The 20,691-nt window shown below is 36.7% G+C and overlaps 1 protein-coding gene across 1 annotated transcript in view; it reads left to right on the plus strand.

The window, feature by feature from the left end:
* The window catches only part of LOC145686444 (uncharacterized), a 63,697-nt gene extending 46,011 nt beyond the window's left edge, over positions 1-17,686 (plus strand). The window contains exons 2-4 of the mRNA XM_081759753.1: positions 12,700-12,834; positions 14,713-14,847; positions 17,287-17,686. Coding sequence (XP_081615879.1) covers positions 12,751-12,834; positions 14,713-14,847; positions 17,287-17,577 — 510 coding nt within the window. The 5' untranslated portion in view covers positions 12,700-12,750 and the 3' untranslated portion in view covers positions 17,578-17,686. The remainder of the gene's footprint in view (positions 1-12,699; positions 12,835-14,712; positions 14,848-17,286) is intronic.
* Positions 17,687-20,691: the final 3,005 nt, after the last annotated feature.

Here is a 20,691-nt window from a genome sequence, read left to right on the forward strand (position 1 = left end):
AGGGTGCAGAGTCTGTCACGCAAGTAATTAGAAATAGACAAATAATTGACAAACGGGAAAGTGGGTTATGCTATAATTTATTTTAGAAGTTATTGGAAATAAAGCATTAATTCAATCATATATGTACTACATATTAATATAAAGATGAAAACGACGTCATTTTAAATTAATGTGAAATTAATTCCTCTCCCCTCCTCCCAGAAAACACCAATGTCACATTTATATTCAAAATATTAGGTTAACAAAAAAATCAAAATGCTATACTCTCCACATAGGAATAAAATTTTATAATAAACTTCTAATTTCTGTTAAAAATGACAAATTCCCAATTTAAAAATGCCGACAAAATTATTGATACATAAGCAACTGTTCTCTAGCATAGTGGAATATACCAAGAATACTAACATTTGTAAAGTGTTATTACTATCAACATTGTGTATTGTCTGACGAAACCATGAACTCAGAGTTCTCAAGGTTGAAATAAATAAATAATAATTTTCTAGTTTTACATCTCATGATTATGCCCTTTAGACTAAAGGGAACGACTGAATGAAGAAAGTGAATGATTATGAAGAGTTACTGGGAACGGAGTGTGGGAGCGCTCCAAGTAAACCCAAGAAACACGGTGTTGTCCGCCACAAATTCGCATGCCTGGGATCGAACCAGGGTCATTGCGCATCAGAGATGAGCGCTCTACCACAGAGCTACCTTATCTCCTCCCTCAGAAACCAATACGAATCATCGTGGATATGCTATTGATAATAAAACAAGCAAGCAAATGAAAATATTTTTAAGGAAAGAAGGAAATGAATCGTTCTGACGGGAATTGGCAGACCTACTTGTAGAGACCTGCACGGGCCGGGCCTGACCCGAGGCCCGAAGCCCGGCCCGGCCCGCGGGCCGGGCTTGGGCGGGCCGACTCTGTTATTTCTTTGGGCCGGGCCGGGCTTGGGCGGGCCGACACTGTTATTTCTTTGGGCCGGGCCGGGCTTGGGCTGGCCGACACTGATTTTTCTTCAGGTCGGGCTGGGTTGGGGCCGATCAATTGCAATTCTTTAATAATCATTGACTTTCGTTAAACGATAATTGGAATAAAGCCAAACGTTGAAGAAGTGTGTCCGTGAAAAATGTTACAAAGAATGCAATAGCTATTTACAGTTTGTGTTGCTTAGCAGCTCCACTTTCACTATAGAGGATTGCAGGCATTATGCGCTAAATTGAGCTCTGACCTTGACCTTCACTGAACTCAAAATATAACAAGAAGGGGTGGGAATGGTTTGCCTGTCCAAAAATCAATTAAGTTAGATTTTTGTTACAGGGAATGGAGTTTTTGTTCTCTCGATGACAGCCAAAGTTCTAGGAGGCAATGGTACCATTCGGGAGGCAAGCGTTAGGTTGTAAACCAGAGTTTAGAAAATGTTTCTAAGGTTAGGTCAAATTTAGTACTAAATTTTGAGAAAGAGTGGGGCTTGAGCTAATTTTTTTAAAAAAATTATCGGGCCGGGGTCGGGCCAAAAACTTTTAAAATTTATTGGGCCCGGGCCGGGCTTGGGCCAAGAAATTTAAAAAACTTATCGGGCCGGGCCGGGCTCGGGCCGAAAATCCCCAAAACTTTTCGGGCCCGGGCTGGGCCGGGCCTAGGTACGTTCGGGCTGGATTGGGCTCGGGCCGAAAAATTCGGCCCGTGCAGGTCTCTACCTACTTGTCCCGCCAAAACAGGGAATAGATAGTCACTTGTTTCTTCTTCTTCTTCTTCTTTTTTTTTTTTTTTGCCTTGGCCCCATATGCTTTCATTTATTTATATTTCTGTTTGAATTATTCAAACGGAAGTGGTGGAAGGAAATATAGTTTAGTTTCTTTTAATGAAAGGTGGGAATGGTCGGGTTTGGCAAGGTCAATGGTCTTTGGGGATGCATGACCACCGACCGCTCCTTCTTTTGTAGAGAGGAGGAGGGCAAGTGACTCCAATGGAAGGTGTACAGATTTCAAAAATGACCAGGAAGAGGAAATTGTGAAAACACATCCACTCAGAAACCAAAAACAAAAATAAACTCGATTTAAGAATTCCTTGAAGCAAAATACATGCTTCAAGCTAAGGTAACCAGAAAATCCATATATTTCAGAGAGCTCCTTCGTGGCTAAGCAGTTAGCGTACGCGCCTTTAACATGGGAGACCCAGGTTCGATTCCCGGCGGGAGCTCATGTAGTTCGGATTCCACGTTAATCCGTAAGTCCACGTCTCATATAGCCTGGCTGCTGAACGTAACGTTAAACTCAAAATCAACTCAACTCAACCTATATTTCAGACGCTTTACCAGAATCTTCCCACAATCCCTCACCACGTCAAGAATCCTTACACCGCGGTATTCCTCAACATGGCAACACTAAATATTGTCCATCGTTTTGTGCACACATGACCATATGATACCGCACATCTTGTTATATGAAACGATTTTTTTTAGTTACATAATGTCATTATTATCAATGATACAAATGATAATATTAAAACATGTATAAACATATCTGAACACACAAAAAAATACAATTTGTTTATTGATTGACTGTCGACCTCGGTCGTCTAAAAGTCTTCAAGAGGCAAGGACATCATTCACGAGGTTATGGTTTGAGTTCCGGACGAGCAAGTATTCGGGCTCGAACCAAAAATTGTTAAAAGTCATAGGTCGCGGGCTAAATATGTTCAAAACTGCTCGCCCGGGTTTAGGGTTGTCAACGGCTCTACTCACAGCTCATTCACTATCGAGCCGAACAGAGAAGTGAGCTGAGTCAACAGCTCACTCATCCGACCCGACTCGAGCCCTCAAAAGTTGATTTCAAAAGTTCTATCAAAAGCTTTTAATGTGCTTTCATATATTAACGTACGAGACAATGTTTCACACCCATACAGCACTACAGGCAAAATAATTGTTTATAATTCTAGTCGTTAAGTTCTCAGAGAGTGCCTTGATTTGTTAATAATTTTAGCATAGATAAGGTATTCCAATGACAATTAACCCACATTTTCTTTATAAGCAGTTAGCATACGCGCTTTTGGCGTGGGAGAACTGGGTTCGATGTCGGCGGAGGCTGTTGTGGTTCGGATTCCACATTAATCAGTAGATCCACGACCCATAGTCTCGATGCTGAACGGGACATTAAAATCAACTCAACTCAACTCACATTTTCTTTATTGTTATTGGATTTTGCTGTTGGAGATATCAATAAAAGTGTTTAATCAGTTTCAATTTGGGCACCAGAGATATGCTGACGTTCTTTCAGCCTTCAAAGTGTAAGCGCGAAGATTTATAAATTATCAGAAATGAATTTTATTAAAAGGAAGGTCAATCTTTTGACTAGAAATAGGATAAGTTTGAATAATATGGGCACATTAAAAGCAAAATGATCAAATATTTTATTGATATCAAAAGATAATTTGACAGAAACATGAAATGTTTTGTCTAGAGAGAGTTCAATATTGGTTAAGTTACTTTTAAATTGCAACGTATTACCTAGCATCAAGTTTGTTGTTTCGGTTCCAACAAACGGTAGGAGCAAATTTATTATTTTTAAAAGTTAATTTTCTGTGTGCGCAGAAAGAGACCATTTAGAGCACCAGAGTTATACCCAAAGGAGGGGCTAGGGACCCATGGTCCCACCCACCTAAACCAATGGAAACTACTAAATACAGCTTCAATCCATTAATTCATCAAGATAGATATAGAGGAAATTTATCAAGTTGGAAATTTACACCTGACTGTACAAAAACTTAGATTCGTAATAGTCTTCTTCACAGCCGAACCAAGGATTTCTTTAAACTAGACCCCAGATACAAGAAGACCCATTGAGCCAGATATACAGTCACTTCCATAAAAGCCACATCTGACCTCTAGCGAACCAACTCGAACATTTGATCATGTCAAATGGCCTGAGCCTACTCTACCTACACTAATGGTGCAATTGGTTTAAATGGGTCTACTCACGGCTTGTTCACCACAGAGCCGAACTCAGAAAGACCGCTCACATGTCACGTCTACCGAGCTGGCCGGATCGAACCGTGGCTCACTTGAGCCGAACCGAACCGAGCAAATGACACCCCAACAGAGTCGGCTCGAGCCATCGGCTGCTGAGTTGAGCCGGGTCGAACCGAGCCGATTGACTCGCTTCTACCGAGCCAGTGCTAATCCTAACCGAACCGGCTCGAGTTGTTCACTCACTTGAACCGAGCCGAGCCGGTTGACATCACTATCCGGGTTCTTCTAATTGGGCTAAAAAAATTCAACCAGAGCTCCTTCGTGGCTAAGCGGTTAGCGTACGCGCTTTTAGCGTGGGAGACTCGGGTTCGATTCTCGGCGGGAACTCATGTGGTCTGGATTCCACGTTAATCAGTAGGTCCCGTCTCATATAGCCTCCTTGCTGAAAGGGACGTTAAACTCAAAATCAACTCAACTCAACTCAAAAATTCGACCGTGCAGGCCTCAACCTAGATGGTAAGAACTACAGTAATTATATATTTATATTGGTGTTCACGACATTTGAGACTGTCTCGTCGTAAACATATGTTGTCTTCTCGTTATCGAGACGAGACGAGATGCTAGTATTGTCCCCTGTCGTGAGCAACACTAAAATTATTCCACATTACTGCTTACGTTTCTCATGGCTTTCGCTTTCCAGTCTAATCAGACCATGATTTCAAAACGAGCTAAAACGAGTTGAACGAGCGAGCCATATATCAAACTCGACTCGACTCGAAACTCGACCTCAAAAACAGTGACTTGACTCGGAACTCGACTCGAGAAAATTACCTTTGATTCTACTCCTGCCCATCCCTACCTGTTTCCTCCTACTTCATCATTCCACTAATTCTTCCATAACCATCACTTGCTTTAATAATCATCCCCTTTAGCCTAACGGGCATAATGATGGGACTTTAAACTGAAAGATTTCACTTCATTTTTTTCTAAATCCAGTGTTTTAAGAAAAGATGTAGCCTTCATACTGTACACAAATATTTTTTTAGATCAAATAAGCGTGACAGGAGTGGTAAAAAAAATACAAACTAATTCCAGGAGAAACGTATTGGGCAGTGTTTGAAAATTTTTAAAAATTATATGAAATATATAGTAACTAAGATAAGCATATTATGATAGTTTCAAGTAAAGTACTAAAGTAGTTTTTATGCACTGTACTTTCAAAAAATACAGGAATCTGAGACCGGTGAGTAAAACTAATTTCGTGAGAATGTCCTAACGTAGTCTTTGTATAATAGCGCATGGCTTAAAACGATGTGAGAGTTTGGGCGCTTCAAGAAATTCTGTGTGAGCAGCTGCCCTATTGTGTACCTTTTAAGTACAATTAACGACCTCAGAATTGTAAAACCTTGTAAAATTGAAATAAATAATTTCTGATATCTAACACTGAAAAAAAGTATGTACGCCTAAACAAAATCCAAGAATAAGTTTCGTGGAGAAGGATGAATTATCTTAAATTTCGTTATTTTTATAATCAAAGAATGTATGAGTTAAAAATCTAGGTTTCTGTAGATACAAATAAGCTTCTTACCTGTATGTTCCCTCGAAAAAGTTCTGTTTCTGTTTCTTGGTGAGAGTCGATTTATACTCTTCCAATAAACTGCATAGGAGTCTAGCACTTAGACCATATAAGCTTTGAAGATGACGTTTACAAACCCTAAAGTGTAGAAGTCTTAAAAATTTAAGCACAATTTCCAAGTGATATTTTCTGCAGTCGATTTCAGTTTAGATATTCTGTTTGTTGCTCAGAATTGATGTCTTGTGTTTTATGATCGGTGATGGTGAATAAATTTTAGAGCTTAGCATCATGTAGATCACTTTTAAGGCTTCTACACTTTAGGACTTCTGGAGTGATCCCAGTTTTGATGCTGAAACGGAAAGATGCATTATGATTAATCAACCATTAAAAGTCAAAACATACTGGATCTCTAATTATATCAACTTCGCATGTAGAATAGAGACCGTATTACAGAAGAATCACAATAAAAAAATGTTACACCTGAAGTTTCAAATCATATTCAGACATTCATATCAAAATTATGCTCGTTCCATTTTCCTGATTAGTTCGAAGTTAATGATTACTGATCATTACTATTTCAAGTTCAAACATGAATTGTTAGAAAGTTAAATTACAGTCTTTTCATCTCTATATAAAAGAAGCCTTGAGTGGGTGGAAGTGCATAGTGCATAAGATTGTGACGTAAAGTACCACTAAGGAAGAATTTTTGGAAATTCTACGAGGAAGAGGGAAGTAGCGGTGGCAATTATTATATTAAAATGTCCATATCTCCGAATTTCTAAAGGTTAGAGACTTGAAATTTTGTAAATGTACATCTAATTTAAAGTTATATGTTTTAGCGTTTTTGATATTGGACTTAGAATGGAAGGGAATGAGTGGGAAGAAAAAGGGATGGGGGTTACAATTGTTATAATAAGATTCTATATATCGGAATCTCTTAAGGGTAGAGACATGGAATTTGGTATTTGAATTTCTCATTTATAATAATTAGAGATGCATTTAAGATGTTTCTAATATTTGATCTAAAAGGGAAGAAAAGGAATGAAAAAATAAAGGAAATGGAGATTACCATAAGATACACTCATAAACAAAATTATTATCGCATGTCTATAAATATGTTGTTGTAGGAATATAATTTGATAACGAATTCGCCCTGTATTTCTTATAATGTTAGTATGTGTATAATCGGCAAAAACGTGTATGTGATAAATTTCATGTCAAAAGAACAGTAAATAAGAACAATAAAACGAAAATAAAACTTTCTTGTCCATTTAGCAACATTTTGTTTTACTCATCCTAATTTTCGTATTTATAATTGTTTTCCTATGAAATTTACCACAAATATACATTTCCCGATTATACACATAGTGTCAATATTAAAAATACCCCGTAAAATCAATATCAAATTGTATTCTTGCAAGAAGACAGTTATAGATATGCGACAATCATTTTGGACGTGAGTGTATATATATATATATATATATATATATATATATATATATATATATATATATATATATATATATATATTGAACGTGTTTTTCAGTTATTTTTGATGTTAGACCTAGAATGGAAGAAAAAGGGGTGGAGATACTTCCTTAAGATCCCCACGAAATGTTCGAATATTTTGGGAGACCTCGAGTTCAGATGATTACTATAAGGAAGGTGCAGAAGGAAGAACGCAAAATATTGCCCACAATAATATGTGGGAGCATTTGCTAGTCTCTGTACATAAATAGAAGTCCTAACTGACTGACGGATAAACACCCAGGTCAAACCGCTTAAGCTACAAACTTCAAATTACTACAGTACATATAATTTGTGAAGGTACCACTAAGAAAGGATTTTTGGAAAGTAGACGAAGAGATGGTGGATAGGGATAAGGGTGGCAATTATTATATTGAAATGTCCATATGTCGGTATCTCTGAAGCTTAGAAACGTGAAATTTCACATGTTTCACCTAAGAGGGAAGAAAATGTTGTCAGAAGGAAAATAGAGTAGAAACTACAATTATTATTCAAGGATTGATTCAGTTATATTGAACCGAATTTGAACATGTCTCTTACCTAGTAAATGCCGTGTTTCCACCACCAGGTTGTGTTCGAGCTGCAGGTCACTCTACTGACTATTACCCGGCATCGAACTTTCCATTGCAGGAGACTGCGTTGCAGCTAGACCATGGGTATCGCATCCCACTCATCTTTACAGGCTTTCCACAGACAGCATACGGCGCGGACTCGACGATAGAACCGGCTCCGCTTGACAAGTCCGAAGTCACAGTAGTCCATTCAGCTGGTATCTGGACTCTTGACAAGGATATATATGAGAGGAAGTAATTGCTGCAATTCCAGTTTCTCATTCCATACGCCGATACAATTCCAGCGAGTTTTCGCAGTGTGGCTGAGTGTCTTGTTTTGGTGCAGTTCAATCTGGTTGACATCTTATCCGTACAATCCTGGGATTTTTGCTCGTATATTTCAGTTAGGACATGAGTCTGGTATAGATATACCACATTGACGTGACACCTAGTCTTCCGTTCCAAGCGCTGCCGTCGGCTGAAGGAATTCCACTCCCACGGCTGCAAGGCTGTCTAGCTTAACATCAACTAAATCCTTATTGGCTCAACGCGTGGGTGTGTCGAGGTTGTGAGTCTAGTTTGCATTTTTGCCACGGATCAAGACAATTTGGCAGCATTATAGTACTCTCACTGTATGTAAGGCATGAACTTTACAACAGTCTGTGAGATAAAACCAGGCCTCATGAAGGGTAACAACAAGCTTCCACCGACCACCCACAAGATGACATTCATATAGCCTCCTTCAGTTTTTTTTTTCTTTCGCTAAGCCACATGAAATGGTTTCAGGGTATGCAAACTGTTCTTGCGAACGACCGTGAGGCGTAAATTCCTGTGAATGGCGCGGTTGATTGTCGCCTGCGATGTGCGGCATTTGCTGGCCATTGCACACGGGATTCTCGAAGATCGCCATACGCAGAACTACACGCAGTAGCGGAGAGGTCCTCTTCACGGGAGGCCAGTTTCTAGCTGCTTGGATCGGTGTAGTGAGCCCATGATTCTGTACCTCATATTTCCGTGTAGTACGATTCACTGTGGCACAACCTACACAAAACATGCGCATTTTACAAATTTCTACAATATGCGACGCCATGAACTTAGCGTCGAAAAGGGTCACGATGGACCTCTCCCAGAATATGTTCAGCTTCGGCGGCATCAGACTATGCTCGACCACTGTTTGTTTCGTTGCAATCTCACGGAGATGGGTTGCGCATACGCAGTACAGTTGCGCATTGAATTCGGTTCAATATTACTGAATCAACCTCTATAGTAAGATGCCCCTATCTCAGAGAATGTTTTAGGATTATAGACGTGGAATTTGCTATTTGGACTTCTCATTTAAAATAATAAAACATAGGTTGTAGCGTCTTTTTGAAATTTGACCTAAAAGGAAACAAAATGGGAGTGAGCAGGAAAAAGAGAGTGTATTAGATGTACGTATAATAAGATGATTTTATTTTCAAATCCCTTAACATTAGAGATATAAAAATGGATATTTTTTACCTTTTATTTAAAATGATTAAGGGAGAAGAAATGCGGGGAGAAGGATGAAAGCGGCTTGCAATTGTTATAATAAGTTTTCCATATCACAGAATCCCTTAAGATTAGAGACATTAATTTTGATGTTTAGACCTTTCATTTGAAATAAAAACGTGTTTAATTGTTATTATATATATATATATACTTCAAGAGAACATAATAGATGAGTAATAAAAGATGCCCATTAGAATGGAATAAAAAAGGGTGGCGGTGCTCGCCTTACAATGTCCATGAGACGTTCAAATTTTGTGTTAGACTTCGAGTTCAGATGAATTTGAAATGAAAGGAGCAGAAGGAATAATCGAAAATATTGTTCATATAAATACTTGAGGCATTTGCTAGTTTATATAGGGTCATTTAGGGAGATATCGACACTTTGAAGGTCTGGCAAAGCTAGTGATCATACATGCACATGAGAAGAAACTTTCAGTGCGTGGAAGGCTAGTGTCAGTTCTCAGTAACAAGTTGCACATGCAGAGAAGTTAATTTTGCCTGTTGCAAAGGAAGCAGAAGCCTCTAAAATAGGGACATAAAGTTTTATTGATGAAAAAATATCCATATTATAACTTTCAGTAAGTCAAAAATAAGGTAGAGCGGCAGAGGCGAATCCAGGACGAACTTCTGGGGAGGGTGGTTGTAATACTGCTACTTAGAGCTACTTTTAAGAGCTCCAAACTCTGGGTGGGTTTTATTTATATATAAAATAAAAAAAAGAATTTCCTCATTTTTTCGAGGGGAAGGGGCGATCGCGGATCAGTAGATCCAACCCGATCGCCTCCCATGGATCCGCCACTGTATAGCGGCAATATATGTTGATGAAAGAAGGCAAAGGATTGGTATTATGATGGAGTATACCCTCTGTATGCATGTGAGTCAGGATGACACACATTGCTTCTTATAGTGACAACTTGTACCAGCTTTTGTAGATCAATGCATTTAGGGGATAAATCGATAGTGATTGTAGGAAGATTTTGACATGTAGTTCCTTTGTTATGAGGAAAGTCATCAGACACAATGACTACCGTCTGGTTCATCTTAGTGTATGCATTATAGGTTTAGGTTACTAAGAAACACGCTTTCTCAGCTTCTGGGTCATTTACTCCGGTATAAGCCTAATGGTCAAGTACCTTTGGTTTTAGATTAGCACAGTACATGTGTCTAAGATCCTGATTTGTTAAAGAAAGCCTCTAATGCTCCCACTACACAATACTCGAAATTGTCAATCCTTATTATATCTTTCTTCTGCAGTTTGAAAAACAATTTCAACTTGTCTTACGGCAATTTTGCTCGTAGAAACACTGGCAAAATGTTGTGAAAGAAGACTATGAGAAGGTCGGTTTCAGTTGGAAGAAATCAGCCCCTGTTGGATTCTTCGCGTATGAATTTCAAAAATGATTGTGTTAAATTGTGATTTGCGATTATTGATTATTATGCGAAGTGAAATATAGAAATACAATATGTTGCAAAATAAGTTGAAAACAGTTTGTTATTAACGAGCTTACATCATTTCAGTGTTATTGTATTGCAGCTTAGTTTTAATGAATTACAGCGAAGTTTGCAAATAAGTCATATCTAGATAGTAGAAACCTTACATCTAGTATTTCATTGCGTTTTATGTTTGTTGTAAAGGACACTGTTTTCAAAGATGTGAAAAATTTCATTGTTTATATACTGTCGACATCTCCCATAATAAGTGTCGAGTTCTCCCGCAAGACTTCCAAAATCTACTGATCCGCACCACTCCGTTTATGTGTACTTGCATTTGCAAGTACTGCATTCACGGGCAAGATTTTGTGTTTTATAGCGAGGACAAGGATTATTGTCAAATATTATCGCTTTTGCAGAATAAAATTATCGTAACTTTCAGAATAACGTCGAGTTGTTTCTTAACGTGTCGAAATGTCCCTAAATGACACTATATATATTTGTCAAAACAACACCGACAACGTTTGGGAGGTGATTCCTGACACCAAAATAAGACAAAAAGTATAGACCAACCTGGGTGCACAAATCCTTCCTTTCGGAGTTATAGGCTGGCGAAAACATGAAAAAACGAACTTTAAAGGTCCATACTCCAAAACTATGGGACCTACCGTAGTTAGGTTACGACTTTACTTAAGAACTAGTATGTGTCCTATCCAAGAATCAACCTTTTAGATTCCTAAGGTCCTCACAAAACAATTTTTATAGACGGAGTTTTGCTACGGGCATATTATTTAAATTACTCACCAACTCCCTCTATAAAAATTGTTGGGGAAGTACCTCAGAGTTCTCAAACATGAATATTTGGATAGGGCACTTACTAGTTCTAAGTGAAGTCTTAACCCGATTACGGTAGGTCCTATAGTGTTGGAGCTATGAGCCTTTAAAGTTCATTTTTTCATGTTTTCGGCAGCCTATAACTCCGAAAGGAAGCATTTGTGTACTCAGGTTGGTCTATACCTTTTGTCTTATCTTGGTGTCAGGAATTACCTCCTGAAATGAAATGAAATGAAACGAAATGAAAATGAAAATGAAAATGAAAATTTCAGTTTAACGTCGCACGATTATGCCCTTTAGGCTAAGAGGGACGATGATTACTGTAAGTTAACAATGGTGGAGGAATTGATGGAATGAGAAAGGTGGAGCAAATGGGAGTAACCCAAGAAATCCCACGGACATGATGTTCTCCACCACAAACTTACTTGGCCGGGGATCGAAGAAGGGAACCCACGTACCACTCTACCACTGAGCCACTGTGCCGCCCAAGAGTTCGAAAAGAATCACAAAAATATACTGGTTTCATTTTTTATTTCACGCCATATATATTTGTACTATGGATTACAAATGGGAATCGAACACACGAACATCGTGCTACAAGCAAATTCGCTAAACAATCTGCTATTCCGCAAGTCATAAATCAATTTTAAAAAATTATCGTTTATTCCTCACAATTGTAGTTGATTTATGTTTAATATCGTACATTTTGTTTTCTTCTATTTAGTTTTAGGATAGTGAAAATAAAAAAAATTGTCCATTTAGGGAAAATGTTGAAGCTTCTTTTCATATCAAACAATATTCAGAAAGGACAAAAAAACAGACAAATAAAACATTATATGTTCTGTAAACTATCGTAAAAGCTTACGTGACTACAAATTTTGCATATGCACGAGATATACGGAAGAACGGTAGTTTTTTTTAAAAAAAAGTATATTTTATGGAGCAAAATAATATACAGTGATGTAATTTGTTAACAACTGCTAGAATCCATACCATGTTGTCATAGAGCTTTATTTTGAGCCTAATTTTAAGGAAAGATGTGTTTTTATAAGAGAAAAAATGTTCTACGGGTGGTGCTTAAACGTTTTGCACGCGATTTTGTGAAGACAATTGAGAGAATTCAAACCTTCCGCATAGTTGCCCGTGACTTTGAATATATGTAGTAAAACAATATACATACTTCAATGATTGACTCAAAATGCATTAAGATTGCACACTTGCATACTCATATGCACAACTTTATTTGTTTATTAATATTTCTTTTCTTTTTTTTTTTTTTTAGCAAATTCGTAAAAAATGAAATACATTGTCTTAGTTTGAGTATAAATAGCCTATGCGAGTGAGAGGAGGCAGACACAACATCAAACCTTCAGTTTCAGTAAAGATGACTTCCAAAATGTACGGATCATGTATATTGGTAAGTGTTCATTATTTAGGGAGGTGAATTGGGCACATAATAAGATTTATACTAGATGTATGTAAGAATAAGTTGAAATATTATCAATTTCCTTTACAATCACGATTGCTTAAGAGAGACACGATGGCTCGTCGGCAGAATGCTCTCTTCTTATGCGACGGATGCTGGTTCGATCTCAGGCGATGTGAGTCTGTGATAGACAGCATCGAGTCCGTGGATTTTCTCGAGGGTTATCCCGTTTCCTCACACATTCTCATTTCACGAATTCTTTCATTATCATTCACCTTCATTAATTATTCGTTTCCTTTAGCCTAAAAGGCATAATAATGAAATGTAAAACTAGAAATTTCGTTTCATTTAAAACTCAGTGGTCCAGCAGTAGACTGCTAACATCTGATATGATTCCCAGGTATATTTAAACCTGTGTTGGACAACATTTTGTCTTTCGATTTTCTTGGATTCTTATCTTTTCCTTCCAGTTTATTCATACTGGCAACTCATTCATTACCGCTACAGGACACTTGGTATAACTTAAGTAGACAAATGGTTGGGCTTTTGGAAATTGTAGATATAAAGTTTAAAATATGTTGATCCAACGCAGTTTAAAGTGTATGTTGGCCAACCAACAATTGGCCTTCATTTACCCGACAGTTTCAACCTCGAATTCCGAATTGCAGATTTAATTTTTTCATAGGGTTGCGCTGGCAATGTTCGGCAATGTAGCCAATTACAACGTAGCAGCTGCCGCTAGCAGTTGGATAACCTTACCATTTCCCACTGCTGAGTCTATAATCTGTACGGTGCTAGGGCAGTTATTTGCGTTTATAAACCTGTTTCCTTTAGCTTAAAAGGTATAACTGGAGATGTAAACCTAAAGTTTTACATTTCATGTCATTATCGATTTCTAACGTAAACTCAATCTTTTGCCTACATTTCTATATATTTTACTGGGTTTTGTTTTATGAAATATTCACTTAACTTTTTCAGTTTTCAATTTGTAAACTGAGTTGCGGGAGTGCGCCTACTTTAATTTTTTGGAGGTGCAGGTGGCAGAACAGAAATATTTTGGAGAACTCTTTTTCCTTCTATATCGAAAGGAATAATTTTATAATACATGACCAACATTACAGTAACTTGTCTGAAGGGTAGCATAGCCACCGGGAAGGTTCCGCTCGTTCTGGTTTTTCCGCTCTGACATCGTCAATGATTTGCGCTCACTTCTTTCAATTAATCGCACGCTCACTTGTTTCATTGGGGCTTAAGCTCACTACCTTTAGCTGGGCTCAAGTACACTCGGACTCACTGTGAATTATTGGGCTTGAGCTCGGTTGAGATCAAGGGATATCTTTGGTCTAATGGTAGACCTACCACCTAACTCAGCCAATTCCAACTGTTCTATACATGGCGTAGGAGCACTATTTTGCGATCAGAGGAAGGATTGTGAGAAACAGGTGGAGCAAAAGAGAGGGCTCGAGATAGGAAATTGGAATAAAACAAAAGTTGGCAGTGTACAAATAGTTATGAATCCTCGAGTAGTAAATCTGAAGACTCATTGACTACACCATCGGTGATCTCGTTAACCTATCACCATTAGGTGTCTTGTCTGCTCTTTGTTCTCTCTATGTGGTTTGCTGAGAAGGAGAACTACATACGGTGACGTCAGAGCACCCAGTTCGAAATGACTGATCTAGCTTTTCACAAAAAAAGCATAGAATACATATTAAATGAAACAAAGAAGCACTTGTGTAGTCTTGATAAATTTAACGACTTTTATCTTCAAAGTAGTGTACTAGTATTAAGAGTAAAATGTTTATATACTGAGAAAAAAAATAATACATTTCCAATATAGATACGTACATTTAAATTCTTTGATTACAGGTTGCTGTTACTGTTTGTGTGTTCGGGGTCATTGATGCCGGCGTTGTGTCACCCGTGAGTTACTATTATTCTCGTCACAACGCATATCCTCCAACAAAACAAATCGTTCGTGTGAAGCAAGTGGACTACATTCCCGTAAGTAAAAGAATATACATTTTCCTGTTGTTTACACAACATGCAATTTTGAAATAATGTTTTTATTTTCGTCAGATTTATATGAATAAAGTAATGTAATCAGTATGAAATATCAAACGGTTGTACTTGTATTACTCAAGATTACTTGCAAAATATTTAAATTGTAAATACATTTAACGAAAAGGGGCATTTATGTTGAGAAATTTATGCTGATTAAGATCTTAAAATTTAGTCAAAACAAATGTTAGAAATACCTATAAGATACTAGCAAAAATGTTCGTTCGTCAGCGTTGTACTCAATATCTTTGGTCTCACTGCGCCTTTACCTTTGTCTCAATCCTAATACGTTAGTGATTGAAATTCGAGATCAGTGCACTTGTTTCTCAATCGTGAGACTTTGGGTTTGAATCCAGTGGGAAGCAGGGGCGGATCCAGGGGGCGGTCGGAGCAATCACCCCTCTCCCCGGAAGAGGGAACTTTGTTATTTTATATATAAATAAAACCCATCACAGAGTTTGGAACTCTTAAATGTAGCTCTAACAATAAGTAGCAGTATTACAACCAACCGCCCCCCCCGGAAGTCCGTCCTGGATCCGCCCCTGGTGGGAAGCAATTCTGACTAGTTTTTCCAGGCTTTACCTCAATTCCATTAGGTGAATATTGGGATGATACCGTTAAATATAAACCAAGTTTGTTAGCTATTGCTCTTGTTACACACAAGCGCAGTGTAATACGCAAGTCAATTACCGATTCATTTTCTCTAAACATAAAACTTCCAATACTCAAATTTTATGCAATTCCTAAAGAAACTTGTAATAATAATGACAAACCTTGTAATCCCTTTTTATACATATTCTATAATATTCTAGATTTTTAATTACAATTAACATGTAAAAAATCGTGTATTACTACTAAATATTCAGTAAGATTCTCAACTTGTGACGACTCAAACATTTGACCTATTCTAAGGGAATTTTATGCCTCGAAATTTGACATTGGGTCCCACGCAAATAATAATAATAACATAAATGTTTACAATGTTGAACTGTAACAACTCTTATGCTTTCATAACGTTATATGTGTATATGAGATATTTAGTTATGGGCACATTTTACAATATGAATCTAAATACGACATGTTTGTGTACTCACGTGAAGTAAAATGATGGATAAGTCTCAGAAGAATTTGATATTGTTACTTTGTTGGCTGAACCTGAACATTTTTCTCTTCTTTAAAATGACATGTCCATTTTAAGACTACTCTTTTCTATTTCTGAGTAGTATAGACTAGAGTAGTATAGATTGACTACTCTATTCAGTTTCTCTGAACTTCTGTACACGTGATAAAAATATATCTTTATTATTGAAAAACTTTTGGTTCTTCAAGTTTGTTTGGAGCGTAAAAGAGTACTACTTTTTAAAATATTTTTTTACGCTCGTTATGTTTAAGCTTGTTTTTTACGCTTGTTATTAAAGAAAGAAAAATTTAGTTTAATTCTCTTTTGTTCTATAAATAAATAAAATAAATATACAGATTCCAGGGATGGCCCTAGGCAATTTACCACCCAGTGCAATGACATCATTTGCAGCCACGCTTTTTCCAAAAAGAAAAAAATCTTAAAAGCCACGATTTTAAGTATGCTCACCCCATCATGAACAACGAAAAGGAAGGAAAAACACTCGTACTCAGAAAGGCCTAAACACTACAAATACAATCTCCTTGTGTCTGTATTTTTTTGTAAAAAATAATCTATTATGTTAGTGCAAGATAAGGTAAACACACTTGCAAAGGAAAGATAGTAATCTTTTATATAGAGTTCAATATCGAGCTTCAGTCTCAATATATCAGTTTGTAACTCCAGTGCAACTAACTCTTTTATCTTCATTTCTTTTACATTTGTTAAAAACTAAAAAAAGAGAAAAACTTGTTTTCATCTTCAATGATAAGGAACTTGTTTGTGACAAAGACAAGACTAATTTTCATATCAAAACTGTGATAACTAACTAAATGGAATAATTGTTAGTTACAGTTGGATAATTGAGTTCTTGTATTTGACAAAATCAAGCAATTCAGTGCTGGGATTTGTTTAACCATTTGCTTTAGCAATGTCCATGGACCTTAAACTAATGCGACCTAAAGATGATTTATGAATGTAGTATTGAAATAGAAGGTCAGCTTAGTAAATTTATCTAACATCATCATGAAGTATGTTTGCAACAAGAAATATTTATTTGGAACAATATAGTTACCGGTATGACAGATTTTGCCGTCCCTGGAAATTAGCCACTCCGTGAAAATGTACGTATTGCACATATGGTACAGCCGGTCCTGATAGGCCCAGAAAAATATTTAGAATTATACCATTAATAAATAGTTTTTATAATGAATGAGTTATATGTCTACATTTCACAATTCCTTTTCTTTGTTTCCTACTGCTAGGCACAACCAACTCACGATTATGGCTACGTTGTAAAAGATGTTCACGCTCACCATCACCCCGTTGACAACAAGCATATCCAGGAACATCTTGATCATCATCTGTCTCATCTTCATCACCATCACGATGCATATGTAGGTAACCACTATGCTGTGATAGAATCTAAGCCTGCTGTGAAGATAGTTGATTACGTTTCAGAGCCTGTACACACTGCGTACACTACTGTTATTAAGAAGAAAGTTCCAGTTCTAACAAAACAAGTCATTTCTAGAGTCAATCCTTGGGCTTTGTAATTCCACATTTAGTCACGTGCAGTGTATTATAATTTGATTTATTTTTTTAAAAAGGGTACTGAACGTTTTTTTTTTAATTTTGTACTGAATTTGCAAATAAATACTTCTATTTATCAATAAAATCGTTATACTTTATTTTCTTACTTAGAAATTCTTACTTCATTAGTCAGAAATAATAATGATAAATAACATTCGGGATGAAAAGAGAACCGTGCCTATTATTATTAGTATGCGAAGCTATCTATGTTCAACTGTCTGTCCAGTTTGATCAATAAGGGCTATATATGTCTTCAACCTGCTAATGCTATTGTATAGGATAGTTTTTCGGCTACTATTCCTCAAAGAATTGATCAAATATAACTATCTTGTGCCGCGGTAGCTCACTGGCAGAGCGTTCATTGCTGGTTCATGGGATCCTGGTTCGATTTCAGATCGCGCCAAGTGAACTTTGTGGTGAACAAACAACGTATGTGTGGGCTTTCTCGGGGTTCTCCCGTTTCCTCCCACTTTCTTCATTCCACCATTTCATTCATTTCTCATCACCACCTTCTCCTTTAGCCTACACGGCACAACCGTGGGGCGTAAAACTGAAAGATTTCATTTCATTTTTATAATCATCTTGAATGAAACTGATACCGTAGTTATTGCAAAGTTTGCTCTTTCTACTTCAAATACCCAAACACTCTTGAAGAAATCTTGAAGAAATGTTTCTTTTCTCAATTTATGGATTGTATATGTAAAAATAGACTTTTAACAACGTTGTTTGTGTTCTAATGATGATATTCAAAATCCTAGCAACGACACAGATTCTGCTAACCAGAGGTAAAAGTGTATCTGGAAGAGGAACACATAGCGTCCCACCGTTCCCCTTGCCTATCTTTAACCATTGTAATTTTTTAGGAAGTATGAGGACACCATAGATATTCTATGGAAGTGGGGGGACGACGTCCTCCCGCGTTCCCCCTCACGTTTACCACTGCTGCTAATAGTAACACATTTTCTACTTGTAATTCCACAAAATTATACTCGCTTGTGAATATATGGATAATTACATTATTGTTACATGTTTAATGTTAGCCCACATTAGATGCATAAAATAATTTCGAAATTAATTCTAACACAAAAATCCAAAGGATTCTGAACAGATATTAAAAATCTCCAATGGGCACTTGAGCCTAGAGGAGCATCCGAGTGTCCGGATCCCCCAAAACTCCCTAACTGAACATACGTTTGTGGACTTTCTCAATAAAACTATACGTGTTTAGGAGGGAAATGATTGATGTAGCATAAAAATTTGATCTTACACTTCATCTGTGCTTTTTCTCTTATAAAAACAATCGACTCCTATCATTTTTTTCTGAAAATATAGATGGAAGTGTTTTACAATTACTTATCGAGTACAGAATAATACCCGTTTAATACTATATAGCAGTGGCGTATTTAAGATTTTGTTTCGGGGAGGGCTATGAACAACACGCGATTAAGCACTTACGTATTTCCTTTTGGATGCCGATAAATTGTAATAAAGTTGTGCATATTACAAAGTTATTTCGGGGGGGGGGGTGTTCTTGAGCTCGGTAGCCACCCCTAAATACGCCACTCCTATATAAACATTGTGGCTTGGACCCCCTCAACAAAAATTTCTTGGTGCTCATCTGGTAAGTACCCATGCATTACTCCTTTTCTAAACTAAGTAAATAATCGATTTTTATTAAAATCACATCAAAGCATTGAAACACTAATTCAAAGTCGTTTCATAATATATAGGTGAGAAAAAACAATGACAAATAAGAATCAAAGTGTAAGAGTTTATATCAAGTCATTCTATCGTGCTAGATCAATTTTCTTCCTGTTTACTTTCAAACTTCCGAACTTAAAACAAATAGTAGCAAAATAAAAGAAAACCGGAATTTAATCTCTAGCACACGAATGTGGGTTTTAGTGTAACACGTTTAGAGTACAATAATAATTTAGATTTAGTGGATATATATAATAAACTTACGTCACTCAGGTTTCAAAATAGTCATACTTATATGATAATGAATACAGTAAGGAACATGTTTCTCTTCATAATTATTAAAATGTAATGGAATTGCTAAATGCAAGACTTCAGTACTTGAAAGGTGTATCGTTGGTTTTCTAAATATCTTTTCTACGCCACGACTACTTCCGAAAAATCCATGTCATTCATGGGGTACTATTTCTTGAATGCCCACATAAGTATTGTTTTAATTCTTCCAGGTTTAAGAAATCACATAATATTATATACATACATTATTGAGACAATTACTGAAAAATTTAAATTAAACTTAATATTTTTCACAGCTTGTTTGGCACTTATTCTCACGAAAACTTCATTGTTGAAAGTGAAATAGGTGAACATTTACAAGGGTGATTTGTACTCAATGAGTTCTGAACTTCCTGGTTTTATTCTTTTAGTTTTTTTGAACAAAGGAACAACCATTTTACATGTGGCGCCATGTGGAGAAAGAATAACAATATATCACTTGCGAGATTGCCCGTGAGAAACGTGTGCTTAACAATTGGGCAAGCAAAATAAGCTGGATTGAATGTAGACCCGTAATAATTGAATAACTTAAATATGTAAGGAATTACGTACTCCCTTTAAGCTAAGAGAAAAAATATCACACGAAGAAATTACTCTAAGTTCAATTAACTAACATTCCCTCTTTGTTGAGAAAGTTTCTATTTTGCTACTATACTTTCCCTCATTTTTTATTGTACATTTTAATGAAGAAATATTTTATTGAATAATTTACCCTGGTGGTTAATGGGAAGGCCAATCGCCACGACCAGGTCAATGGTCAACACAGACAGTTAAGAAAAATAAACCTTAAAATTAAAAAAAAAAGCATCAAAAATAAGATTAATAAAAAAAGTGTAAATTCAGTATCACAGGGTGTCCGAGAAGTCCTTCCCTGATTACAGAAATTGATAACTCAGGCTAGAAATAAGATAGAAATATGAAACTGGTGTTGAATTGTTTACAAACTATAAAAGTTTTTGTCTGTGTTAGGTTTGTTCTGTTTTACCAAGTCTCAATTTTGTTTGTTTTAGGTTTGTAGTACGTAAGTAAGAAGCCCAAGAAGCCAT

The sequence above is a fragment of the Thermobia domestica genome, chromosome 5 (genome assembly GCF_964235325.1).
Source record: "Thermobia domestica chromosome 5, izTheDome1.hap1.1, whole genome shotgun sequence".
NCBI classification, from domain to species: domain Eukaryota; kingdom Metazoa; phylum Arthropoda; class Insecta; order Zygentoma; family Lepismatidae; genus Thermobia; species Thermobia domestica.